This window comes from Orbicella faveolata, unplaced genomic scaffold (genome assembly GCF_042242905.1).
Source record: "Orbicella faveolata isolate gen_17 unplaced genomic scaffold, um_ofav_v1 contig_35, whole genome shotgun sequence".
NCBI lineage: Eukaryota > Metazoa > Cnidaria > Anthozoa > Scleractinia > Merulinidae > Orbicella > Orbicella faveolata.
Window position 1 is genome coordinate 975,283 of NW_028301564.1, and position 27,979 is coordinate 1,003,261.

Below are 27,979 nucleotides of genomic sequence, written 5' to 3' on the forward strand. Positions count from 1 at the left end.
TCACTCACTCACTCACTCGCCCATTGACCCGTCCATAACATACCCGACGCGCCGACTAAGAGGTATTTTTTTTGCAAAGAAATAACTCAATAAGAACCAAAAATATAAAACACGCAAGTAATATCATCAGCCAACCTATGACTAGCTGCCCATTTTTAGATTTGAATTAGTTATGTAGCTCTACAAACTGTTGCTTTCTCTCTTGTGTGAACACAGCAGGTAAGTCTCAATTTTCGTTGTCGTTGCTTTTGCTACTCGTAGAAAATTCTTTGTCCCACCTCCCCACTCCTGTGAATATAATTTTGGCGGCAATTCTCTAAAGAAAACGGCTTCGGTCGTGTTACGCGTACCAACGGACGCCTTGCGTGCCTATTTTCTGACAAAGCATAGTGGAAAGGAAGTAAAATCGAACCGACAAATATTTGCAAACGACTGTAACTTTCATCATTCTTGGTAAAGTTTACGGCTATTTACAGACATAAAGCTGCATGTACCAAATACGTTGTGTAAAGCATCTGAAAGATCCAACAAGGTCTCTTTGCGTGATTGACCTGTCACGCAATGCGTCACAGCGTTACTTTATACTTGATGTTTACATTTTGCGGGAGCTTGAATTAACAAGTTAATGGTAGCTTTTCAGAAGTAGCTTTCAGGAATTTCAAAACCTTTAAAGCTGGTTTTATGGTAAAATATATTTGTCTCTATTTCGAATGTGATTTTTTTCCTTTAAAAACACCTTAGAGACGAAAGCAATAAAACAAATGGTGAATTAGCTCATAATTATTCATTTTAATTGCTTTTGGCTCTCTTAATGAGATTTTGTTAGTTGAATTGACAGCTTTCTTGAGAATAACCCCTCATATTGTGTTAATATGTAGTCTTTAAAAACTCGAGATTGTTAGATTTTATGGAAAATTTCAACCTGTATCTTGTTTACACGCACATTTTACCGATTTCTTGGTAGAGATTGGCATTGCATGTAAAAACTCTTTTCTTATCAAGCCACGGGCGGTTCAGTTAGCCTATTTAAGTTCATCATCGCAAACTCTCTCGGTGATGGACAAGTAGATAATTTATGTAGGCCTTTAAAATTGTCATGACATGCTTAGAGATTATTCTCTCCCAAAAATCTGTTATTCTTAGCATTTACATTCATGTTCAAACTCGATAGTTCACTTAAATTGGTGATAGAATACCAAGGTTTAATTAAACCTTCATTTCACGCGGTTTTCGTTTCTTAGGAACGCGCTTTTATCATAAAGTGCTACAAGTAAACATTGTTTCGTATTGACATTTTTCCGAGACGTGAGCCTATGGTAATCGGAACTCGAAAAAACTTGCGGTATAGACTTTCGATATCTTTCCGTGAAATAATAATAAAAATACTAGAGAACCTTTTAGCAGAAATCTTAGATTTTCAAAAGGTATTTCACTTAAGAGATACTCTTCATTGGGCTGTGGGTTCAACCAGTTTTTTGACGGTTTCTAAGCAACAAATATACAAAATAAATTAAGAATTCATTGTTCTGTCTGAGTGCCTTGAAGTAATATATATCAGTTACCGAAAGCGTTTACTTTAAACTGCAAGTCTTTTTTTTTCGGCAACATAAGGGTAAATTGCCTTCAGAAACGGAGTAACTTTACACTTTCTTCGGCAGTCACGGCAGCGCGATTGGTCTGCTTCGGTGGTGTGACTGGCTTTCGTTGAATCAAGTCATCAAGCGAGTTATTGTTCATGACATTTGACAGGTTTTCTCCATCTGATCTCTCTACGCGATCGTTCAAGTGACATAATTTAGAGTGGAGAACTACTCTAGGTATAGAGCGTAGCTGTGGCGTATATAGATTTTACTGACGATTTTACGAGATGATTTCGTAAGGTTTTGTCTGCGGTGTTTGTTTCGAACGTCGAGCATTTGGAATGTTTACCCGCGTCTACACGTAAATTTCTCCCGCCAAACGCTATCGAACCATGCGTCTCCATCTTGAGTAACATGCCAGTTTCGTGCGGCCAGAAATGATCGCTCGTTCCATGTCGTTGATTTTTTCCTGGGCTTCCAATGTCTGTCGTTATGGAAGCTATCTCCACAGCAGAATTAATCGCAGAAGTTCAACACTAGGTGAAAATTGAGGACAAATTCAAACGAGCAAAAATTAAACATGGGTTGCGGGACATCGGTGGAAGATGGAGATGACTCGCATGGTTTGTCACTTGGGAAGTCCGAAAAAGGTGAGTTAAGTTTAGTAAAAACTTTTCTTTTAATCAACTAACGCAATTACAGGCAAGTTTTGATAAGACCAGCTGATCGGCAGTGAAGGCCGGTCATTCCCACGATTCAAGCATGCACTATCATATAAACCGCAATTTATGAATTTTGCTCTTGAATACTCTTGTTAACATCAGTCTCGAACTGTGTATACGCTGAAGTCTTTTCAAACTGTCATTGTCAAACAAGGCTGTGGTTATTTGACCTGCATAGAACTTTTCGGATTAGGGAAGCATTCTCAACGTAAAGCCTATATTTACATTTTTATCCTTGTGAAAACATGTTTATTACTTTACTCGTCTTTTAATTGTAGCCATACGCGCCGCAATTTTGATCCAGAATTGGTTTAGACGTTATCAAGCTCGTCTTGAAGCCCGAAGAAGATGCACCTGGAAGATTTTTCAAAGCGTCGAATATGCGGGAGAACAGGACCAGCTTAAGGTGATTTGATCAATTTAGCACTTTTTATTCTGAGTGTTACTTTTTCTGCGAAACTGAATTGAATTATTGCACCAACGATTCGCATTTCAGTTAGAAATTTTCTCTCCTTTGCTGATAAAATCGAATTCTACATTGGTGTCTCTGGTAAATGGATTTGAATTACAGATTATGTTAGATTAAAAGCACCAGTCTAAAGGCGTTAATAATGTATAGGTAAGCGATTTTATATTTTGCCATCCAGTTGTTTAATTCCTTACCCTATAGTTGATTATTAACCACATATTCGTTAGGTCTTCATGGCTTAAAAAGCTTACTAAACTTTGCTCTAATTAATTTCCAAAAACAAAACAAAAAAAAGGAAAATTAGAGAAGACTACAGAAAGAGTTCATAAGCATTCTGCCTTGTTTGAAAACATGGTTTAGTTAAAGCAGTAACAACAATATTGGTCTCAATATTTTCAAGAATATACTTTTCCTTTATACTTACACAATTATAAAACATTTGCCAAAAACAACAATAAGAAAAATTTTCCAGCAAAGTACTAAGTTAGGGATGGATTTTTTTTTTCAAGGTTATTAAATAAAGTGTGTATTTGTTCCTTTGTCAACATGTCTGTCCAATTATTTGATGTCAGAGAAATATCCCTCTTAACTCAAAACTAATAAACTCCTCACCCCATGTCCTGGTTCAAACCAGGATGTAGCTAAATTATCTATCTACCAGTGTGCACTCCAGCATCAATATTAATTTCTCTTGGACAGATTTTTAAGCTGACATTTTTTAACTTTGGACAATACCATAACTTTATTTTTATCTTTCCAGTGAAAACAGTCTGAAACGACAAAAACTCATTTGTCGGTTTATTAAATAACTGAACAGCTCTGCCCTGCACAGTCAGTTGGTCTTGTTGTTTATTAATAATATTTTAGTGCAGAAGGGGCTTATTGGCAGGAGCTACAACTGGTAGCTCACATAGTAAATTATTAAAGTACTGACAGGGTTTGGTTCAACGCATTTGTTTCATACAAGCAGTCTCCATGGAAACATGCCTAACAGTCACCCCCTTTTCTGACTAAATTATTTTTATTACTTAATGATTTATTATATTCATAATGCATTCAACAAATTACAGGTGCAATTTATATGCCAATTTTTTTAAAATTAAAGTATGAAATTTTACATTTTTATTCAGTTGATTTTAAAGGAATAGACTCAACCACTGTTTTATTAGGTCCATAATATAATAGATTTGCCATTATAGCTAAATGAACAGCTGTCACCTCGGCAGAATTTCCCGCAGTTCATAGGCTTATTGTGTACATGACTGGTTTATGGTTTTCATTAACACCCTCATTTGGCAAAAGAAATTTTGAAGCCATTGTTAGTGTTGCATCTATGCTAACAAAAGTGTTTTGACTATTATATTAGTGTGAAAATTGTGATAATCACTTTTCTCTGCCAGTTTTCTTCCTTTTATTTTCATCCTTAATAGACCTGCCATTCATTAATTTAAAAACCAACCATTGTGTTTTGTCAATTTGTGACACCTTATTTGCACTTTGTGATGAATATATATTTTTTTGAAGTAGTATAACTCTAAAACAATACCTAGGAAATGGCAATTGTTCCTGGTTTTGACTAAAAGGAGCGTTGAGAATTGTTTCTGACTACATTTACAATGCCCAAAATATTCATACAATGTGTAGCATTGCCTACAAAACTATTTTTGATCAAAAATATCTTTTACTGAAAAAATAAGAAAATTATTTGAGGGCCAACTTCATTTATCTTAAGTTATTAATTATTAAGAAATACTGAGCAGGTTGAATTGATGTTCACTGTATTTAAAATGGAGTGAAACATTTAATGAATGAAGATTTTTTTGAGAATGTATTTTTGCCTCTACAATATAGGGTTTTAAGTGCAAATTAGAGAAATTATTTCTCTGAGTCACAAAAAAATGGTTGGGTATCTTTTGCTGTTTTTGAAATTTTTATGGCCATATTGATCTCAGTAAGAAGGTGGCAGGGGTTTATTCCTAAATACTCTACGTAGATAGAGCCTGGTTAGTTTTAGGTTCCTGCAACATGACTTTAGGCTGGCAAGATATTTTTTTCCTTCAATAAGTTACTCTTCTCCTCCCACATGATTAAAATTAATGGGTATCAACCTGTTTTACTCTAAAATGTCTTGGGATTCCTGTGATGGGTGAGTGTCATCTTCATGGGATGTAGTTAATCATAATTTTAAGGATATGCTTGTAAAAGTATTTTCATTTAACACATCTTGTAACGAAGGCCAAATTGTCAGGGGTGTGGTTCTTAATTAATTGAATGAACATAACCTTTTATTTTATATTCCTCTGGCTGAACAATGTTTTGAAATATTATCAGGCATTGTAGTTTAATGTGATGATTTCTAGTAATATTTAACACAGAACTTCAGAGACTTCAATCCAGAGTTCCCGTGTTCATTTTGTTGACAGTACTTTACCAGTATTAAAAGACTGTATTTACCCTGTGCATCATCACAGGGATTTCATTAAGGGCTGGACACTGGACAAATTGCCAGGCTCTGAGGATGATTTTGCCCACCTAGTTTGACCACCTAGAGGAAGGTTTATCTTAAAAAGAAGTTTAGCTCAAAAAGTTTTGCGTGTTTTTGAAAACCAGCTGCCCTCCTGCCGAAAACATTAATGAAACCCCTGTCAGCAACGATATTAACATTAACTGAGGATTGTCAAAAGTAGGCAGCTGCAAGACAAGTGAAAATCATCTACTTTATGATTTTGGCAAGCTATTCTGATCTGCTGGGTTATTTTAAAGATTGTTAGGGAAAAAAAAATTCAAAATCAGCTTCGTTGTAATACTTCAAACCCTCTTCAAAACTTCAGATCTTTATTGTTACTAATTAATAATTTCTCCTGCATGTGTCTATTTTTAGCTGTTCAACTTCTTCAATGACATGCTAAACCATGTTGCTGATGGTAAGTTTGCATTAGATGGCATTTTTTTATTTATGGAGTTCTTGTTGCATTAATTATTTCATTAAATACTTTATGTTCCATATTGTAAGTCGTCTTTCTAATTCACTACTAACAGTTAACTCTCTATTAAATGAAATAAATTTTAAGTATTATTATGAGTGTGTTTGAATCCAGCCATAAGGATCATGATTGTTTTTTTTTATTTTTTATTTTTTGTGTAGGTGACAGCAATGCTGTTGACATTCTACGGAAGGGCTCTGCAAGTAAGTGCACTCTTCTGCACCTGTACCTCGAACAATCATATGCTTCCACTGTCTTTTCTTTCCCTCCTTTCCTGTTTCTCTCTTTTCTCCCTTCCCTCTCCCTCCGTCCTTCATTCCTGTCACCTCCTTACTCCTCCTTCGTCCTTCTCTCTCCCTTTTCCACTTCCTACTCCCTACCCTCCCTCTTTCACACTCTCCTTTCCTCCCACAGTTTTCCCATCCCCTTTCCTCTCTTGCCGCTTCCCTTTCACCTTTCCTCTTTGAGTTCAACTGAATTCAAATGATTTATTCACATGCTATTACAAATGTTTTTTTTCCTAACAATAATTCAGGCAGTGTAACATCTACAATATCCAAGAGGTCTGAGAAGTTGGAGATGCTGACTGACCCATCAAAGATAACAGTAGATGAATTCACCTACAAAGGGCCTCATGTGACGCTACCACTAACACTCCTCACTGTACGGAACATCATTGAACTCTATAAATCACACAAGGTTTGTACTAAAATCAGTCAATTACATCAATCTGTAATACCCCTTTTACTCTCAGAATCCAAGCTCATATTCATTTATCGCAGGGGTTTCTAAGGGGTAAAATCAAAGTTACAAAAACTAGAAATTATTTTTTTTGTTGTTTTTCAACAGCTTCTTCATGTGAAATATATTTTACTTATCCTGCGAGAAACAAGGGAAAAGCTGATGGCATTACCAAACATCTCCAGGGCCTCTACAAATATCACCAAACAGATTACAATATGTGGTAAATAATTGATAGGGAAAATATTTTTTTCTTATTATCATTATCATTATCATTATCATTATCACTATCACTATCACTATCATTATCACTATCACTATCACTATCATTATCATTATCATTATCATTATCATCATTATCATTATCATTATCATTATTACTGGAAATTGTTATGGATAGTTAGGAATTAAATAAGTGATGCAAGTGAAAATGTTGGGTAGAAAACTAGCAGTAATTGAAAACCAGTTTGAAAGTTACAGAAACTAAAAGTACAACTCTTATTATATATGCCCTTGTGGACAGGGTATCCTGAAGGTTAGCTTGTTAAACTGTAAATTCAGAAAACGGGCCTTTGAGTCCTAATTGTGGATGGCACAGCACTTACTCCTCTTGGGTACATAAATAGGAACTGGTAACCAAACATTGAGGGAACCTGACAAACCTGAGACCTGTATGGATGAATAGATTTAAGACAGATTAGTACCTGGTGTAACCTGTACTGGAATGATCCCTTGCTTTATTGCACAATATGAATTACATCTTTTTCTCAAGAGTTACTAACGACACTGTCTATTACTGTATGATTGTTGCAGGTGACCTTCATGGAAAACTTGATGATCTGTTTATGATTTTTCACAAGGCAAGTACTTAGTGGTAACTTGTAAGCAGATTAAATTTAGGTTTTGTAGGTACTGATTAGGGCCATGTTATACCGAGGAAAATATGCCACAGCTTGTGTTAGCTGTGGGTTATTTTCCTGGTATAACTGACCCTACATGTATTTCTGAAGTAAGTTTAAGCATAGTTTTGCCATTTTCAATAGCTGAAAATGCACGTATCCTAAGCCAAACTCTCCAGAGATATGTATTTAAATTATTTTTGCAACCGCTTTGACCTTGATTTCTGGCAAAAGGACAATCAAAGAAAGATGACTTTAGTCTAGTAGTTAAATCTATTCTAACATGATTATTGTTACATGGCTGCTCAATTTAGCCTCTGGTATAGGCAATGTTTTTGTGGAATGAGGTGATAGAGTCAGTTCTGGATTTAAAATGTTTTATTTTTCAGAATGGTCTTCCCTCAGCTGAAAACCCTTACATCTTTAATGGTGACCTTGTGGATCGCGGTCCATACTCCATTGAAATTGCTATTATTTTGTTTGCATTTTTTCTACTTTACCCCACGGGAGTTTACATCAATCGTGGTAATCATGAAGATCACATAATGAATCTAAGGTACGAAAGTGTGCAGCTGCTTAGAATTAACAGTAACACCTTCTAGTGATGGACACTTCCTCCTGTAAAGATTTTTATCGTTATCGTTATCGTCATTGTCATTGTCATTGTCATTGTCATCCTCAGCGAAATGCAAGGGTGATTTGAAATTATGAGCGTGATTTCTCCCTGAATGGTATGACAGGAGGTCCAATACTAATTAATCGTACCTATGACAAATTTCGGAATTAAAAATGTCTTTTAAGAACTTCATTTAAGCAAAAACGTGGATGTACATATAGCACTTTTGATAAGTTTTGAAAACTGTAATAAACATTGTGGAGGAAGCCATTTGAGCGTGTGTAATTGACGTGCGAATCAAGTGGGTATCCAATGACAGGTATCCAATTGCAAAAAGGTTCGAATTGGATACCTGTAGTTGGACACCCACGTGATCGCGCACCGATTACATAGCAAATATCATGCAAAGAACCAATCATGATCAAGAATCTTGTTATAGATAGGATTGTCATTATTATTGATTATTCTTTTCATATTGTTGTACTGTACATTTTACTAGGTATGGGTTTGTTAAAGAAGTAATGGACAAGTATAAGGTACAGTGATTACTTCCTTAAAACTAATTCGGTTACATTTATAATAGTTATTTTGAATTCATAACCATGCAAAATAAGTCTGTAAATATGAAATAAGTGAAAAATCCAGGAGAAATAAGTGAACCAACAAGGAAAATTTAATATATTTTAATATTAAAACTATGTGTAAGTTGATCAATTGGTTCTTGTAGTTCAGTTTTTGTTTTTGTTTTGTTTTTTTCCTTGTTTGCTACAAATAAATTATGTTGTTTTTCATAGGAACATTCAGCAAAGGTCATGAAGCTCTTTGCAGACATATTTGGTTGGCTTCCTCTAGCTACAGTAGTGAACAACAAAATACTTGTCACCCACGGAGGAATCTCCAATATTACAGATTTGTCTGTTATCGATAAGATTGACCGCCACAAAGTGAGTGCTCTGAACCATTTAATATTTTATTTGTCAGTGTTAAAAATTCTACAGCTTATTTTCAGAAGTTTCATTACAATGTATTTCTAACTGGTTCTGATAATTCTGCTTTAATCATAAACTATATGTAGGAAATGTTGAATTATAATGATTAATGCAAATTCAAAGTAGACTTCTATAAAGCCTTGTGAAAGAGGATTAACTTGACTATCAGCATGCCACCAAAATCTCACTATGACACAGATTTCTTTTGTGTCAAGTTCACTCAGACTTCAGCTAACTAAAACTCACTTGTTTTATTGTTCTCCTGTGATAAGTATGTGTCGATACTGAAACCACCAAACATGGACAAGGCTCATCCTGACACCGTCAACCTCATGGAGTGGAGACAGGTGATTGAAGCCCTAACAAATGAATCAATTAATTGTCACTAGTGAGAGAGTGGTTTTCAACTGAGTGTCGTAAAACCAAAACCAGTCCAATTACTTACCAATTAGACTGCTCAGCCTGGTTCCTTTCGACACTCAGTTGAAAACTGCTCTAAAATCATAAGGTGGGCAAGTACACAAACTTGTTGATTTTGTTATCCCAGGCTAAGGCACATCAATTTTCATGTAGATTTAGATTATACAGTTATATATATTTCTGGCATAGAAGAATGATAGCACTCAGGCAAAGTAGAGTGGGCATCAGGCTTTTAGCCAGAATTTGAAAAGTGGCCATCCAAAATGTGCTATAGGACCTGCTCAAATGAGCAATTTATAAGGCAACATATGAAAATAGAATAATTTTGTATAGAAAATGCCTGTCCACAGGATGCGTGGATGCCCATCTGGCTAAAAGCCTGGTTGGCATTTACTATCTAGAAATAACATTGCTGTTCATTTCAATCTTGTAAATGACTGTCCGTTTTCCATAAATTTCTAGTCAAAAGATTAAATTAAAGTAATGGTTCAAGATTGCATAAGTTTAGAAGGAGTTAACTGTCATCTTGTATTTATTTATGAAGGTGTTAAGTCTTTTAAACTATTTTCTGAGAGGACCTGTACCCTGTGTGTGGAAGATTCTGACAGACTGCTATTTTCATTGAAGATTTTGGATCTGTTATGGAGTGATCCCAAGCCAGTTCCTGGCTGTAAACCAAACACGTTCAGAGGAGGAGGTTGCTACTTTGGTCCGGACATTACTGAACGCATCCTTAGAAAACATGATTTGGAACTACTCGTACGTTCCCATGAATGCAAATACGAAGGATATGAATACATGCATGGTGAAAAGGTATTGGACAAACTTACTGCCCTCCTATGGGCTATGTTACAGCATTGTACAGTACATGCCTAAAATGCCTGGAGTGTTCAGTGATTAAAAATGACTGCAGAGATTAATAACTTTAGAGACAAATACTTTTTTAATATTATTACTAAGCAGTTTAGGTCTTTGTTTGAAATTCTGTGATCACGTACCATTTAGTGATCCTAAATCTTTTGAACAAATCAATATATCCATAATCTTGATTGCTGTTAATAAAATGTTAAATTAATCAATATTTCATTTCTGCTTTTCCAACAGGTTATCACAATATTTTCGGCATCAAATTATTATGAGCAGGGAAGCAACAGAGGTGCTTACATGAAGATAGGTCCTGATATGAAACCTTACTTTGTTCAATATCAAACTTCCAAGGCAAAGAAGCATCTCACACTTAAACAAAGGTCAGACTTATATTTTCCAGTGATGCTAATTTATCAACATTCTTAACTGATCGATGTCATAATTTTGTTTGTAGGGTTGGCATTGTAGAGGAGTCTGCAATAAGAGAGTTGAAGGAAAGATTATATGCTAACAAGAGCGCATTAATGGCAGCATTTTTGGAAAGAGACAAAGAAAACACGGGTAAAAAACACTAAAATTAAACACTCAGTGAAGTTGAACTGAGCTCAACATAGATTAAGAGCACAGTTCATATTCTGATTTTTGAGATGGCAAAACGTCGGGTGATAAATCTTTTATGTGGCACTTTCAGTGCCAATGCATGTATATTATTTTTACAGTGCAACCACTCTAACTCTAACCAAGGCTGCCTGACAAAATATTCTACAAATTTAATGAATAAAAGTCATCGAGGTTAACAGTAGTTTTCCAACTAATTATCAATGTAATCAAGCTGAACGTTGCAAACACAACAGATTTGTGGTCATTTTGATTAGTAGCTATTTTAATTTAACAACTTTTAAAATGTCAGTGGTCAATTTGCAAAGAACAGAGTAGTCACAATGTAATGTGTTGTTTGCATTTTAACGCACCCTGTGATCTCCAAACTGCAATGAGACTTGTGAACAAATAGAGGAGTAGACAAGATTACAAATCATATTGAGTAAAAATCTCTCTAGGTAGGAATTTTAAAACATAAGCTTTCAACCCATGCACACATATTCTCACACTTTCTTTTGCTGTATATTTTTCATCTTGCACTTTTACATTTTGGTTTTAAAGGCTTCAGACTAGAAGCTGCACGCTTACATTTTAAAATTCTTACCTAGGGAAGGTTTTTGCTCAATAAGACAATTAAAGACACTTAACACAAAATTAATATGAAAAATAGTATTGAATAATTTAAGATCCATGCATATTACTTTCAGGATATGTGACCGCCAGTCAGTGGTCAAGTGCTATAGAGAGTGTGTTAAAGTTGGATGTTCCATGGAACATGTTAAGACACCAGCTTGCTCATGTTCTACCAGATGGAAGAATTGACTACTGCTCCTGTCTTGATCAGTACGTCATTGAGACAGGGCTGCACAAGGTATCACCTTGAAGAATTATGAGATCTTTAACCTGCTTATTCTGCAAAGCTGTCAAAATGTCAAACTGGGCTCACAGAGTTGGATCATATCATGGTTTCTGAAATACTGCTTTACCTGATTAGTTGTGAAACATTAAGATCATGTTCACTGTAGGTAATGTCGACCAACACTTGGTTGATACATCAGCTGAGTATCAGTCGCCTCTCGGCCAATGCACGACCGATGTATTGGCTGACAGTCGGTCGAGTATCGGATGAGTATCAGTCAAATGTGGATCGACTATCCGTTGAGAATTGGTTGATATGTCTGCCGTTGCTTGATGGACACTCAACTGACACACTTATCAGCCGATGTATCGACAGCTGTGTGTCGGTCAATTCTTGGCCGATACAAGCCCCATACTTGGCTGACATATTAACTGTCGGTCTATATATCAGTCAATATCGTTGACTGACACTACCTACGGTAAACATGATCGAAACATTATACACATTCCTTTATTATTATTATTATTATTATTATTTTATTATTATTATTATTGTTATTGTTGTCATTGTTATTGTTATTGTTATTGTTATTGTTATTGTTATTATTATTTGTTGTTGTTGTTGTTTTTCTAGAATGGCCCAAGCATCACAGAGACCCTTTACAGGCATAGGTCCAACATGGAAACAATATTCCGCTTAATGGACAAAGACAATTCTGGTGTGCTATAAAGTATTTTGTTCAAACTTGTTTTGGAACACTAAGTGACTACTCTGAAATTAGAACTTTTAAGACATAGATCTATGTAGATTGAAAACTGCATTGAAGCTAATTAATAGTGAAGGTATAAGAAAAGTGCTTGAGCATAACCCTGTGGCTGACAAATGAACGTTCTAATTGGCTATGCCACCCTACGTCAATTCAACATACCCCAAACAATACCTTTCAGCTGGTATATTACTTGTGGTCTTTTGATATACTGTTATCACTTTAGAAAAATAAGGTTTTTCTCTGGGGCTTAAAGGGTTAAGCTCTCTAATAGCATGAACTCGAGACTCAACACTTTCTCATGCATCAGTGCCAAAAAGTATGAAACAAACACCTTCAATCATTCACCACCCCTAAACAGCATACAGTTTTCATGACTTTCTTCATTAGATAATTATTCACTACATGAATGAGACTGTTGGAATTTACATTATTTAATATTGGATTTTGTTTCATGCTTCATCAGGTTTTATTTCAATGGGAGAATTTGAGGAGTCATGTCGTCTTCTGAATGAGCACACTAACTCAAATATCCCCTTGGACTCCATAGAGGACTTAGCAAAAAGCATAGACATGGACAAAGATGGTCTCATTGACTTCAATGAATTCTTGGAGGCTTTCAGACTTGTGGACAGTTCAAATTCTAATCACGCAAAATCAACCTTGTCCTTGAAAGAGCATTCTCCAGTGCATTCAATACACATCATTTCTTAGTTTGCCCACTGTGCACAAACCAAACAAGCCAAGAGGATGATTGAGGATCAAGGGAATGGAGAGTCACTGTTTCTGTTGGGCAAGGATTTTTTTGACAAGATCTCATTGCAAACACATCAGGGTTAAACGGTACAGATCACTGGGTGAAAAGTCAGATGGCACTACAAAGGCATTCAGCCTGCATGACAGTATTAGTGAAATGCTGCCTGCCAAGAAGGGGTGTCATCAATAAGAATGTAACTTTGTTATGACAAGAAGTATGCCAAAAAGTCAAATGAAATGGACACTTCTCTTATGACGAGAAGATGGTACAAAAAGATACATCATTAATGATAAACATTGTTCCAGGAGGAGAAACAGATCTACAACACTCAAAACCGCAAGGGGGTTTATCCTGCTGGTTTGAGCAAGCCATGGGTGATTAGACAGCTTATAAAAATAGTGTACTTAAAAACACAACATTCACAGGCATACATAATGTAAAAAAAACTTATCCATTCGTAAAGAGTGTTATGTGGTATTTATTGCGTTTTGTATGTACTAAAGTTTGTTGAAAGAAAGTCAGTTAGAGGGATTTTCTGCGGTCTTAGATTCTCTTACTTTTTATGATGTACAGAGCTTGAGCTGTATTCATATTCATATTGTTAGAGGCAAGTTCACGCTACTTCAGAAGCTGCTTTGTAAATCAATAATAGATTTGACCAGTAAGATTGATATATTGTATTTATTTTTTAATAGAACAGGAAGTCTGTATAATCCAACCCTTTCTTTAGTCTAGTCTTAAAAATTGGCAAATGCTACCAGACAGCCCCTAATATGTGTGTGTGGCAAATTGATAGAAAGCTTCTTAAGAGGTGAGGGGCTCACCTTAGTATGTTTTTCTCAATCACAAGAAATGTTTTTGAGTGACACTGGATTTATGACCAAACAATAGTAAAATTTTTCGAAGTGAAATAGTGTAAATTATAACATATTAAACAAATGATGTGTTTTGGATAAATTTTATAACTCAGATTTGTAACAGCCATAGCACGCTTACCAGTCACTGAATTGAGTCTTGAGAATAATGGTGAGAAAAATGCTAATAAATTATAATGAACCATGTGGCAAAGAGTAGTCAGGATGTAGTGTTGAACATTGCGATTGGCTCCAAATTTTAAGCGTTGATAATAATTAAGGAACATTTTTATACTCATAATCCAGGTGTAGTCAGTTGATAAAAATCAATGTCAGAAATCAATCGATTCAGTTGATATCAATTGCCGATTGCTATTGATTGATATCTGCAATCGATAACAATCGAATTCACAGAAATGTTTCCTATCAATTGCTCTTCATTGAAAAAAATTGCTAACAATTGATAACCTACTGTCTTTAGGAATATGAATTATCCATCAATAAAAAATAGACAATAACTATTAATATATATATATATCATTTAACAAATAATATATCTGCTCATCCCCACACTATCAACTGTGTCCTGAATATCTTCACTGGCAAATTTTCCTAACTCAGAATCTAGCTCAATTTTGTAACCACACTGATACTTTAGCCCTTCAGATTGCTACAAAAAGGTGCTGAACTTGGTCGAGCAGAAGCTGTCATTTCAAAGAAAGATGTTAAGTCCAAAATGTTGTTTCTGTTCTTATTTTGTTGATGATTGTAAAAGATACGCAAGCTATGAAGATGAATTGACTCGATAAAACCATTACAGACAAATTTTGTCAATTATTTTATCAGGACAAAAAAAGGACAAAAATAATTTGCGATAACAATCCATGAATATGGCAAGCCGTTTGTAGCAAAATTTAATCCTTGCAACATATGTTTAATCCTTTAAATAACGGTTTTATTTAAAGATAGAAAAAGGCATTCAATCCAATGGTAAATAAAATTTTTGGTTCAATTCAATCTTTTAATTTTCACGATTCAATCCAATACCTAAAATATTGATTCAATCCAATACCTAAAATATTGATTCAATCCAATACCTAAAATATTGATTCAATCCAATACCTAAAATATTGATTCAATCCAATACCTAAAATATTGATTCAATCCAATACCTAAAATATTGATTCAATCCAATACCTAAAATATTGATTCAATCCAATACCTAAAATATTGATTCAATCCAATACCTAAAATATTGATTCAATCCAATACCTAAAATATTGATTCAATCCAATACCTAAAATATTTATTCAATCCAATACCTGGAATATTGATTCAATCCAATACCTCGAATATTGATGCAATCCAATACCTGAAATATTGATTCAATCCAATGCCTCAAATATTGATGCAATCTTCCTGGGCCGAGCGCGGCCAAAAGGAACGAGAGTAACTGAGCACTAGAGAGCACTGAAAACATGGCGGGCGAAGGAGAACTAGATTTAGAAGTTGAGTTTCCTAAGTTTCTTGCAGATATCTTGGATAAAACGGAAATAATTTTTGAGAATTTTGACTCAGAAGTTGCAGAAGTGCACGCCGAAGTTCTTGATCAAACCATTAGTCTGCTTAGGTAAAAGAGACATTGCTACAACCGAGACACAAGGGACACGGAAAATTTAGATTCCATTACTGCCGCTTTTGTAGATGTAAGTTAACCACTTTTTATGTGACAAACATATTTGTTTATTAAAAACTGTGTGTGCTAGCTTTTTGTGGCAAATAACATAAACTGTGGCAAATTTTGCTACCACATTGGTCTTTGGTATTGTGCATATTTCTGCTGTCCAATCATTACTGGCACACCAAACTTTGAAATGTAAACAAAATTTTTGCTGTGCCGTGTGCACAGTCAAACATGTTTCTCACAAAAACTGCTTGTGTAAACCTGGCCTTAAGTTATTTTTGAAATAAGAACCTTTACATTTCACAAGACAGCAATCATTGAACATTGGAATGTGTTTTAAGTTTTTCAATGTTGTTGTCTCATGTTTTGCATTATTTAACCCACATGTGGTACTTCTTTCCTAAAAACGATGTTTTTCTTGATATTCTATGACAAACATGGCACCAATTTGTTGTGAATATTATTGGGTACCCAAGGCTCAAGGCTAACACTACTGCCAACTAGCCAAACATTTCAGTTTTGAATAGTAGATTTTGCACTTTCACTAGCCATTGTGACAATCATGATGGAATGGAGTATTGGTCTACTGGATGAAAACAAAATTGAGAATTATCCTGACAAAGTAAAACTGAAGAGAATAGAAACTAATGAAAACAGGGAAACTATGAGTGGATTTCATGGAAATAATTGCCTTAATAAGCATATGATAAATATTTAACTATTAAAGGGAGATAAAAGAAAATGGTAACACTGATAAAAGTACATCAGAGATTGAACATAAGCATATTCAAGAAAAGCAGGATTCGTGTTTGTGGGAGTGAAATTTTCTTAGTGATTATTATTAACACTTTAGATGCAACAAGAAATGTCCAAGATTGACCACTCTTATAAAAAAGTCAGTGAAGCTGTGTATGAAAAAGGCTGGCTGGTGCAAAGTTAGTTTTGGCTAGTGACATGAGTCCTGTTAGTAGCCATTACGCCAGTGCACCAAGAGGTTAGTCTTGTGTCCTGGGTACTTTTGAAAATAAGATAACAAATTAACCTTGCAACATTTTAACTCAGTTAAATGACCTTGCTCTCCATGAGTTCTCGTAGCTCAGTAGATAGAGCGCCCACCCGGTGTTTGGGAGGTCATGGGTTCGATTCCTGTCGGGGACTCAGAATTTTTCTTTGTCCCACGCTCGTGTCATGTTGATTAATTCACCTTCACATTTCATTACCGAGCTTAAAATTCACCATCATTATTAACTTATCATTTTAACATCTGTTTTGATAAGCACCTGAAAAATCTACAAGGCAGAGTAGTGCACATGGCAGTTATCAAATGCTCTGATTTCTCTTCAGTTTAGTTGTGTTGCTAGAACGGTTAGGCATTCTGTAATTCAAGCAGTTTCTGAGTTTTGTATATCAAGGAAAACAAAGATGAGAAAATAATTTACTTGATACAGGGTGAGATTTTCTGTTGTAAATTGAGTTGCAAAAATACTTTAAGGGCCATAATCTCCTTTACCCAGCCCACACACATGTAGTATTATGCAATTGTCAGTTGCCCAAGTTTAACTGTCACTAGTTCTAGAGCCTCTTGGAAGATGTCTACTCCCATTTGACTTGATTATCTTAAGGGATCTAGCCTTTCCAATACAAATGACTGCACTGAATCATGTTGTCCCAGGTCAATTTCTTCAACTAGAACATTGTTATCACTGTCCAATGGAGTTGGACCATCAGGATCATCACCATAGTATTCAAAATCATATGACTTTCCATTTGAAAGGGGGTTTTCAGGCTGCATCATATGATTAAGCCACATTTGGTATAGCAACCAGTTTTTTTTTCTGTTCTTACATTTTGGTGGTTAAAAGCTTCAGTGAACTGGCAAAAAGCAAGGTTTATCCTTGGTTGAAAAACTAAGTGTAAGGTGGAAAGATGCACTGAATTATCAGTGTCCAGGATGCCTGACAATTCCATACTACAAAAAGTGTAAAAGTACAAGTGGGAAGCACAACGGAAACATCCCCCCACAATCTTTCAATTCGTTGGTTGTGTTGATGGCCCTGCAGTGAAGCTGCCCCTCTCCTCTCTTCTAACCTGCTCCATTGTATCGCACACACCAACGTTTTCAACACTATGATCTACTCGTACTCTCGAAGGCCAAAATTCTCCGTCTCTCTTAACGGCATCCAGAAACAATTCAAGAACTGTTTCTGCTTTATTGTTGGCACTACATTTCAAAACATTATTCTCCGAGAAAATCCGTCTATACAGCCGAATTAGTATTTTCCATCGGATCAGAGAGTGATGTCCATCCAGATGCCAAAGCGAATTTACGCACCCCATCTCAAGACAGTATTTTGGGGATCTAATTTTGCTAACCTTTCTCTTATTCTTCTCCGTTGAACCCGTAACCCAATGGACTTAAAGAAACCTGCAATGAAATTATATCCATACTCTTGAATGATTTCGGTTCCTTATCAGGTAAGCTGTTGAAACCCCTCATATCTTCTCAGCCATACTCTGTCAATCTTCTGTGAATTGTCCATCTCCAAACTCCAATCATCTTTGCTATCGTTGTCCAGATGAATCCTAGTCCTCAAAGTTCCTCGAGCACCTCAACAGGAATTTTAAGAAATGGTCTTCCATGATTCCAACTTCTGAGTCAAAATTCTCAAAAATTATTTCCGTTTTATCCAAGATGTCTGCAAGAAACTTAGGAAACTCAACTTCTAAATCTAGTTCTCCTTCGCCCGCCATGTTTTCAATGCTCTCTAGTGCTCAGTTACTCTCGTTCCTGTTGGCCGCGCTCGGCCCAGGAAGATTGCATCAATATTTGAGGCATTGGATTGAATCAATATTTGAGGTATTGGATTGAATCAATATTTCAGGTATTGGATTGCATCAATATTCGAGGTATTGGATTGAATCAATATTCCAGGTATTGGATTGAATCAATATTTTAGGTATTGGATTGAATCAATATTTTAGGTATTGGATTGAATCAATATTTTAGGTATTGGATTGAATCAATATTCTAGGTATTGGATTGAATCGTGAAAATTTAAAGATTGAATTGAACCAAAAGTTTTATTTACATTGGATTGAATGCCTTTTTCTATCTTTAAATAAAACCGTTATTTAAAGGATTAAACATATATTGCAAGGATTTAATTTTGCTACAAACGGCTTGCCATACATGAATCAATTGATAATAATCAAACTCGCAACTGTTTACTTCATCAATTGTTATCGGCAATTGATATCAATTGTTATCGGCAATTGATATCAATTGAATACTTATTATTAATAATCATCTGACATAATTCTACAATCGATTGATTGAGATTATCGGTTTATGGATCCACTACGCCTAGTCATTGTAGATAGCTATTTAAAGCTAAAACCTCGTGTTGTTGTTTCAAAGGTAACTGCCCTAAATAATTTGAGAGGAAAAGTCAACAAAAATACCTGACCTCATCCCATCCCTTGGAGCCCCATGAAAGTATTACCTAGAGTCACATACTTTCTAGCCTGCGTCGCAGATGCAACCTACTGTGGGTAAATTTCCATCTGCGACACAGGCTAATACTGTATTAAATTGGCTAATTTGAGTTGCCTCCTGGATCTATGAAATTTCCTGATAAAATGTAAAACAAGAAGGTTGAGATACTTGACAATACTCACACCAAACCTTAAATGGCTAATCAAGAATTACTACACACAATATATTACCAGGACTTTTCTCGCAAGGAAATCTATTGCAACAAGGGACATTTATTTTCTGTGTTACAAGTAATATATCAAACACAAAAGACTGTGTTTGACCACATTTCTTAACACCAAGAAGAGAGTTGAAAATACGACGCACAGCAGAGTATTTTTGACGAACTTCAAGGTGTTTGGAAATGTGGTCAAACACACTGTCTTGAGTATTTGATATATCTTCTCAATCGACACTAAAATTAGGGAGAAATTGAGAAATAAAATGGTTAAAATCTATCCCAATTAAGATCAGATATCCAAACACCATCATGGTCAGGATTTCCTTTGTTTAAACTTAATGAATTATTAATGAGTTTGAGAAGACAAGTTTGCTAAATTAAGACAAGCTTGTGAAGCAGTAAAAAAGGTAACCTCAATCAATGTCTTCTGGTTGTATAAACAACTTCAACAAGGTGAAATGATTTTTTTCAGCCAGGAATTTGTCAGTCTGATGGGGAACTACATTACATGAAATTTTTGCAACATGTTTATTTTGCGATTTTACAACAAATTCCACAATTTTGTGAAAATGTTATATTTTGAATCACTTGAACTTCGCAGTTTTGAGCAGCACAATTTCTTTCCTTGGCAGTGTTACTTTCTCAAAGGTACAAGTACGTCAAAATTAACATAAATGCAACAGCAGGGCTGGATGTCAACAGTAACACGGTGTGAGTCACCTAATTTTCACATCATGTTACGTTTGACACACTTATTGTTCACGTCATTTTAATGACATGCTTTTTTTCAATCGGAAAATTCACAATGTGTCATGAAAATACCATGCAATGAGGTAGCCCAAGGGGTGTCTCTAAAGCAAATTATAAAACCCTGAAAAAAATGTAGTTAATTTCGAGTGTTCGATGTCCCTTAAAATGTATAAAAGAGAGACAATGCAACATGAAAGTCTACAAAATTCCTTTTAATTAATATAATCATTCCAAAGCTACTATCATTCCATGATAACAACCTGATCTAGAACATTTTTCCATAATGAAGCTTTATACCCATGAACAAACATAATGGCAAACAGGAAAATCAAATTTGAATTACCATTTTGCATCTTTACTATGAACTAAATAAACAATGAAAGCAGCAATACCATTGCATACTTTAGAGGAAAAGTACCATACTCTGCTATCATCATATTGAAAAGCTGTGTAAAACTGATTTTCTCTGGTTTAAAAACAGTAAAAAATTAGTAGTGAGGCCCATTTTAAAAAATATATATTATAAAATAATTATTGACATATTATTTAATGAGTTGCTAATAAACATTTAATAACAAATTAAAATAAAAATTAAGTATTTCATTTTTTTTCCACAATGTTTGTACAGCAGTGTTGAGTCACAACATTAGTTAAGATATCAAAACCGATAAATTTTAAGTACACTCTGTATATGGGTAACAAACCAAAAACAAGTAAAAGAGTTGAAAATACAAAGTACCTACATCTGACAGAAATTATTTGAGGGGTTCAGAAATGCCTGTGATGATTGATGATACATCGTCTCAAGTGATTTTGTTTATTTTATCAAGTTGACTAATTATTAACGTTAATTAATAATTTATATGGCTTGTGTTTGCAGCCAATGTAACGCAAGCTCTGATTGGCAAATTCCAGGGCATTATTCTCCCGTAATGCCCACGGGCCAATTACAGGCCCACAAATGCAAAGCAAAAAGCCATATAGAAACAACTGATTAACCTCTGGCGTTTGGTCTTTACGGGCAAATCTCAAACCTTGGCCTTGCAGTATTGACCTTGCTGTTGCTCATCAGTCAATATGGCAAGGTCTCAGTTTTAGATTTTCCCATTAAGACCTCACTCTCGATTAGTAAGTAGTTAATAATAAATGAGTTTAAAAATCACAAGAACACAAATCTGCTGCGAAATTTCAAATGGTTGATTGAAGGGTTAAACAAAATTACCGGTACATTTCTATAGCACTACTCCACTGATAACATACCTTAGGCACTTCACAATAAAAATGAGTAAAAATGAGTAAAAAATTTAAAGATTAAAAAAGCCCATATTTAAAAAAATAATGTAAGTTATGATTAAAAGAAAATGTATGTTAAAAGGCTAGTTTAAAAAGATATTTTTTTGACCAAGGTTTTAACTAATTAAATCTCTCTTGAACAAATGAAGTGTCTTCCATTCAGCTAAATGTTTTGTAAATTTACTTGTTTGATTACAAGAGGTCAAAACTGTAAAGACAAAAATATAAACAGAAAACCTGATCACTGAAAAGTCAAAAAACTGAAACTGGGTAAACATGTCTGTCACTGACAGGAGTTCAAAAAATTTAATTCTGATGGCAGCATTATACACTCAGATATCTGAATATGGCATCTCCAACTGGAAGTTAATCTGTTGTGACGTTAAGTAGATAAGTAACCAGTGAAAGACACTATGCTTACAGATCATTTTGGTTTTTAAGTCCTCTGTGTAGAATGTCTTAGATTGAGTCTTGGACAGTGCTAGCCCTACCTGTAGCCTGTACATGTTAGGTGGAAATGAGAGTGTGACAATAAAGAGCTATCTGAAATGTTCATTTGGTTCTCTGGTAAAGGGAACATGATAGAGGGACATGGTTTATTGCCGCTGGCCCAATACTTCAGAGACACATTGGCAGGTGTTCTTATCCAAAAATTGCCTCGATGGGCATTTCTCCTTCTTGCATACACAGGCACAATCCTTATCACTCCATCGTAAATTTGGATCATGATCACAGTGGCGCACTGTTTTACAAACACAACTGCAAGTTTTTGGATCATACTGTGGAGCAAAAGAATCACATTGTCATTTTGTCAATATTTACAAGTGAAGATATGAAATATCATTATTTGAACTGCAGAGAAAGATATGAAGACATGATTGATCATCGCAGTTATGTACACAACTTAAGCAGTTGTGCAGTTAAAGCCTGAAAAAAATCCAGGCTTTAATTTCACAACTGCTTTTAAAGTTGTGTGTATAACTGTGATGATCAATCTTGTTTTCATACTGTTAATATTTAATTGATAAAAAGTATCATGATAGAATTTAAATGTTTTCAGCAGTGGTTGGGCCATGATACCTTGGCCCAATGATGCAGGAAGTCATTTGCAACCTACCTGAAAATTTCCTTTTTGCGGACAGTCCAACGCGTCTTCTTGATTTTGTGGTAAACATTCACACTGGCATAGACCTGGATTCAAGAATTGTGTCTTCAAACAAGAGTCAGCAGTCTGAGAACATTGACAAGCACAACCAAGGTGTTCATCCACCAGTCTTGACGTTTCTGTATATGAACCTAAAAGCAAACATTCAACATGTGAACCATACCAGAGATAATACAAAACAAATAAGGATCTAGAAAGTTTGATTCCAGTATACTGTAACTGATGACTGGATAGGAGGTTACTTACTTTAATTATGATAGATGAAAGATGATACTTTTTGCATCATACTTTATCATGCATGATTTAGTATAATTATTTATAGTAATGTATGCTAAGAAACAGACACCTAAAGTGATCAGATTCATATTTCCATGCATATTTCTCAAATCTGATAATAGTTTTGGCACTACTGTATATACATGTAAATACTTGCTTGGCACTGGCTTGCACTGTTTTGAACAGGAAAGTAATAATAATTTATTTCTTACATCTGCAAGATCTTGTAAAGATCTAGACAAGATATCCATCAATTTTGTACCGGTAATATTTATATTTATTTAATATGAAACAAACAAAACAATACATTGTTATCAGTCTGGCAAATGATGTAACAATGGGATTTCAAACAGAAACAAATTTTAACTACTGAGAGCAATTAATGAAAAACACACCATTGGGTTGAAAATGGTAGTAATCCACTTGAACCTTGGTTACACCCACTGGTTTGCATTCAAGGTTACTTACACCACAGCAACCTGAACAGCGATTCACTGTTGCACATGATGGAAAAATAAATCCTCTACCATATGGTGGAGCAGGAAGATGAACCAGTGTTGGACGGAATTTGCAACCCCATTCTGAATAATCCTGCACTAATGATAGAAAATAAATAATATTATTGAGTAATAATGCAGCTTTCAACTAACATGGAAAGAATTCTAAAGCTACAACACATTTTAACCCACAATTAGCTATACTTTTTTTGATACATTCTTAATTAGGCATTTACTCAATACATATTAAATATTTGGATTATCAAAACATAAATTCTCTTCGCTTGCATCCATTACTGCAGAGCTTGCACTACTTCTCTGACATTTTTATATAGTTATTACGAACCACACCTTGTAGCGAGGGCTTTCTGACAAGGTGTTTTCAAATTATAATTTCTACAGTTGTTCGTGGGACATAAATGTATTTTTTGTGGCATAATAGTAATGGGGAACAGGTTTTTTGTTTTTTGGTTTATATTTTTTTGTTAAACATTTGGTAAAGAATATTTTGAGCATTCAAATGAAATTTGCATTATATAAATTTCATTATGCAATCATATTGTATTATCATAGAACAACTTTTTTTTTAATTTGTTCAGGACTCCAGTTTATCTTCCACATTCTGTATTATTATTACAATTGCATTGGGAGTTGACAAACGTGTCTACATTTTGAACTAGAAAACAATTATGCAATCATTATTAAACGTAACTTCCTGTGAGTCCTGATCTGAACTGATGGTGCATTGATGGACATCATGTCTACAGTGTATAAATATCATACACACTTGAACCTAAATTAAGCGGTCACCCTCGGGGAATGGCTAAGTGACCACCTAATACAGGTTGCAAGAAAAACAGTTCAAATACAATCAGTGCTGAGAAGACATTTGACCTCAAATTTATTTAGAAAGTTAACAATCATTTCTGCTGTTTTAATGATATGCAAAAATAAACAAGGAATTAAATCATTTGTTGCACCTGGTGTGTTACATTATTTGAAACTGTATGAACAAGTAATTGACACTGTGTGACTGTTTAATACAGGTCAAGACAATAGGAAAAGTCCCACTGGGACTTTGCAAATGGTGACTGCTGCTGCTTAATAGAGGTCAAAATTACATTAATTAATTAAGGGAAGTAATTTTTAGGACTTTGAAGACTGACCGCTTAATAGAGGGTGACCGCTTAATACAATGCCACTTAATATAGGTTCAACGGCATTTGCAAAAAATGTATGGGAGTTGTAACTATACTTACTTACTTACAATAAGTACTTACTTGCAGTTGAATGGTCACTTCCAACACCACCAGATCCTGTGAATAAAATATAAAATCAGTTGAATTTAATATAGTATTTAGCTCCAACTCTGCTCTTCTATGATTATTGTACATGGACACATAAAAGTTACCCAAATAACGTAATAAATTTTGTAATTTAATAACATTTTATTAGTCCTAAACAGCCGTAAATTTGACAAATGATGCACTGATCCAAGATAAATTAACCAATTGAAAATTTACATTTCTCTCGTGACAACAAATTAAATATTAGTTTTCTCTGCTATTGTTAAGCTAGTCTTGGCTTGACATTTTTAAACCCTATACATACATGTTAAAAAAGCTAAGGAAAATGCACTAGTAATATAAACTATTTCATAAATAAACTGAATTCCACATACAATTGACATCACAAGTAATTCTAGGAAAGGGGTGCCATATTTTTGAACCTCCTGTTAACTCAAACCAAAAGTTGTTCCCCCTCCTCAGTTGAACACTGTAATTTTACGCCCGTTTTCTCAAACTCTATGATTTTTCAAACCAATTTTCATTTCCCTCGGAGGTTCAAAAAATCGGGATTCCACTGTATTTTGTTATATCAAAATAAGCCTCTTACTCATGAACTAATGACCACTTACCATTGAAAAGTAGTCTCTTATTGAAGTCCATTGGTTAAAACTCTCAAGATTGAAAATGAATTTGAACCACATCCTGACACAACCAGATTCTAGCACTTTTTTAAAAAAAATTGCCTACAAACAGCCCTGTGTCACATTCATATGGGAGACTAACCAACCCACCCTTGATCAGCTCAGGTCCAGATATTACACACACTAGATGTCTACTAACCATGACCATGCTGCTTAAGGCGCGGCAAGTTAAAGACTTCGTAAAATTGATCTGTTGTGTTGATGCTTGTGAAGTCTATGTTCTTCAGATTAACCTACAAATTACAGCAGATGAAACTGACAATGCATTGATGAACTGACATAAACAAATGGATATAACAACAATATTGATATGACTATTACACTACCATATGTCAGTTGGAGTACTACATCCTTCAAGTGCCATCTCAGGGATGTAGCTAACCAAAAACTAATTAAAATTAGCACACAGATACTTTCATTAACAATTTCAGCTTGCCTCAGACCAGTGTTCACCTGTTCACACAATCAAGTGTCAATTGATACCTTCAATTGACACCCTCAATCAACATCTTAATTGGTACTCGATTGACATCCCGACCGGTACTGGGTGGACACTCGATCTTCACTTGATCAACAGTTGGTCGATAGTTGGCCGAGTGTTGACCGATCTAAAATTAGACAACCGTCCACAGACTGCCGACTGAGATGTTGATAGAGTGTCCATCGAGTGTCAACTGAGTATTGATTGGGATTTCAATCAAGGGTATTGATAGAGGGTATCAACTGACAGTCAAGCATGATGCTTACAGTCTTGGTGGCAGCTCTCAATGGATTGCTTCTTAATTTAGCGATTGATAGATTTAAATTTGTTCATTGATTGATAAATTTTTAATGATTGATTGATTGATTAATTGAATTTTTAGATGACATGGAGGATAATTCCTCCAAAGATCATAATAGTGCAAATGAAGAATATTTAGCTCTTCCGTCACCCTTTTATTATTGTTGCAAGTCACACAGTTTTAAATTATCTGACATAGAAGTTTCTTCAAGGACAATATATTTATTTCAAAACATCACTTGATTTATAATATAAGTTCATGAGAACTCTTTATTTGACCGGGCAATAATTTTCAATTCTGACCGATTCTTTGAGTTTTTGTTTGTGGGCCATTCCATTTTTTATCCACCCCCCCCCCCCCCCCCCCACCCTTCCATGTTGACAAAATTTTCTGACAGGGTAAAAGGGAAAGTCAACATTTCTTAAGGTCACGGTCCATAGACGACATATTTTTCTGAGTGGTATGAGGAATAAGTTGAAAGTTTGCGAAGGTCAGGAGGATCCACTTGAGATTTTCTGAGGGTCAGTGTTGGGGAGATCTAAAATTCCTAGACAGTCACAAGGTTACCTGGCATTTTTTTCTGAGGGGTACTGATATTAAATGGAATGGCCCTGTATGGCTGGGGTCTTGCTAATATAAACTTCCTTTTGTCTTGTAATAAGAAGGAAGACAAAAGCACCAATTTTAAGCAGTGACACTAAAGAGAGGGAATAATGACTTGAAAATTTAAAATTTTTCCGATTGCACTTTTGATTTCGTCACATCCTGTTTGATCAATTGTAATACTGTAATCTAATACAGAGAACGTTCGATAACCAGAAAAACGGGTGACGTCACCTATTAGAAAGCAAATAAAACCCTTCATACCTTAGGCAATGACAAGGGGGTCAATTTGTTGTTTTCGTTGTACTTGATCATCATTCAGGCACCAGAAAGACTACCGTATGTTTATAAATCACCACTCATAAAGAAGTGCACTCCAAAAAACACACACAATCAAGTCTTGATATCAAATCACGACTGCATGTTTCTGATATATCATCATCGAATAGTCAATGTCGTACAGGGTTCAGCTCGGACCCGTATACGTACGAACTTTGCTTTGATTGTCTTGACACTAAGCTTAGAGTAACTACAAAATAACTATTCAAAAGACAAGTAGTAAAAGCTAACCTTCTTCACTTGCACTGGGGGAGGCTTTGTCGGTTCAGTTGTCGGTCTAGCTGTTAGTCGTCGACGTAAAAACAGATTTTTAAGGTTATTAGATGAAGATGTCTTCTTCTTCTTCTTCTTTCCTGCTTCGCACGAAAGCACGATCAACACAAGAACCAAGAAAAGCCAGACTTTCATGATTCTCACAGTTATGTAAACCAAAAATTAGTTCGAGGATACTAAAACGCCAAGTACTCGCAAGGCTTTTTGCACGGCTTCTTACACGCAGTTCGAAACACTCTGAAATTCAACACCACACAATAGCGTCCTTTTTAAACAAGGCGGGTTAAATTACCGGAACTACGTCACACAAAAAATCGGATTACTCTCGGCTTGCTGCCGGTCTTTTTGACAGCAGAGAGCTGAAGTCAAAAGACAACGGCGTGCACATTTTTCGTCACCTACGACAATACTGTCAATGGCGGTTTTTGAGAACAGAGGACATTGAGACAAAAGCCGACATAAAAATAGCCACTACTCAATGTATTGTA

At 35.1% G+C, this 27,979-nt stretch overlaps 2 protein-coding genes and 1 long non-coding RNA gene across 3 annotated transcripts; 2 read left to right on the top strand and 1 right to left on the bottom strand.

The window, feature by feature from the left end:
* The first annotated feature begins 131 nt into the window (after positions 1 to 131).
* Positions 132 to 14,337, top strand: LOC110056732 (serine/threonine-protein phosphatase with EF-hands pef-1-like). Its single transcript, XM_089273604.1, has 17 exons — positions 132 to 2,230; positions 2,581 to 2,708; positions 5,653 to 5,695; positions 5,917 to 5,958; positions 6,291 to 6,454; positions 6,605 to 6,719; positions 7,310 to 7,356; positions 7,785 to 7,951; positions 8,511 to 8,547; positions 8,806 to 8,955; positions 9,273 to 9,347; positions 10,048 to 10,233; positions 10,525 to 10,667; positions 10,742 to 10,848; positions 11,595 to 11,758; positions 12,380 to 12,464; positions 12,979 to 14,337. Exons 1-17 carry the CDS (start codon positions 2,161 to 2,163, stop codon positions 13,224 to 13,226), a joined length of 1,971 nt encoding a protein of 656 aa, XP_089129730.1. The 5' UTR covers positions 132 to 2,160; the 3' UTR covers positions 13,227 to 14,337.
* A 1,031-nt stretch (positions 14,338 to 15,368) lies between these two features.
* LOC149102507 (uncharacterized) lies at positions 15,369 to 17,785 on the top strand. The gene is made up of 2 exons (XR_016202015.1): positions 15,369 to 15,829; positions 16,661 to 17,785. It is a non-coding gene; the product is annotated as an uncharacterized LOC149102507 (long non-coding RNA).
* A 2,679-nt stretch (positions 17,786 to 20,464) lies between these two features.
* Positions 20,465 to 27,885, bottom strand: LOC110056737 (vascular endothelial growth factor A-like). The gene is made up of 6 exons (XM_020763251.2): positions 27,450 to 27,885; positions 25,634 to 25,727; positions 24,785 to 24,820; positions 23,403 to 23,603; positions 22,684 to 22,862; positions 20,465 to 22,345 (listed from the first exon to the last, which is right to left on the bottom strand). Exons 1-6 carry the CDS (start codon positions 27,624 to 27,626, stop codon positions 22,163 to 22,165), a joined length of 870 nt encoding a protein of 289 aa, XP_020618910.2. The 5' UTR covers positions 27,627 to 27,885; the 3' UTR covers positions 20,465 to 22,162.
* Between the last annotated feature and the right edge of the window lie 94 nt (positions 27,886 to 27,979).

Excerpts from the sequence above, each read along its gene's own strand:
- LOC110056732 (XM_089273604.1), top strand. The coding sequence starts at position 2,161 with ATGGGTTGCGGGACATCGGTGGAAGATGGAGATGACTCGCATGGTTTG. Across the intron at positions 2,231-2,580 it reads ACTTGGGAAGTCCGAAAAAG|CCATACGCGCCGCAATTTTG; the intron begins GTGAGTTAAGTT and ends TTTTAATTGTAG. Across the intron at positions 10,849-11,594 it reads AAGAGACAAAGAAAACACGG|GATATGTGACCGCCAGTCAG; the intron begins GTAAAAAACACT and ends TATTACTTTCAG.
- LOC110056737 (XM_020763251.2), bottom strand. The coding sequence starts at position 27,626 with ATGAAAGTCTGGCTTTTCTTGGTTCTTGTGTTGATCGTGCTTTCGTGC. Across the intron at positions 25,728-27,449 it reads CCCCAGTGCAAGTGAAGAAG|GTTAATCTGAAGAACATAGA; the intron begins GTTAGCTTTTAC and ends TGTAATTTGTAG. Across the intron at positions 24,821-25,633 it reads CCTTAAGCAGCATGGTCATG|GATCTGGTGGTGTTGGAAGT; the intron begins GTTAGTAGACAT and ends TTTTATTCACAG.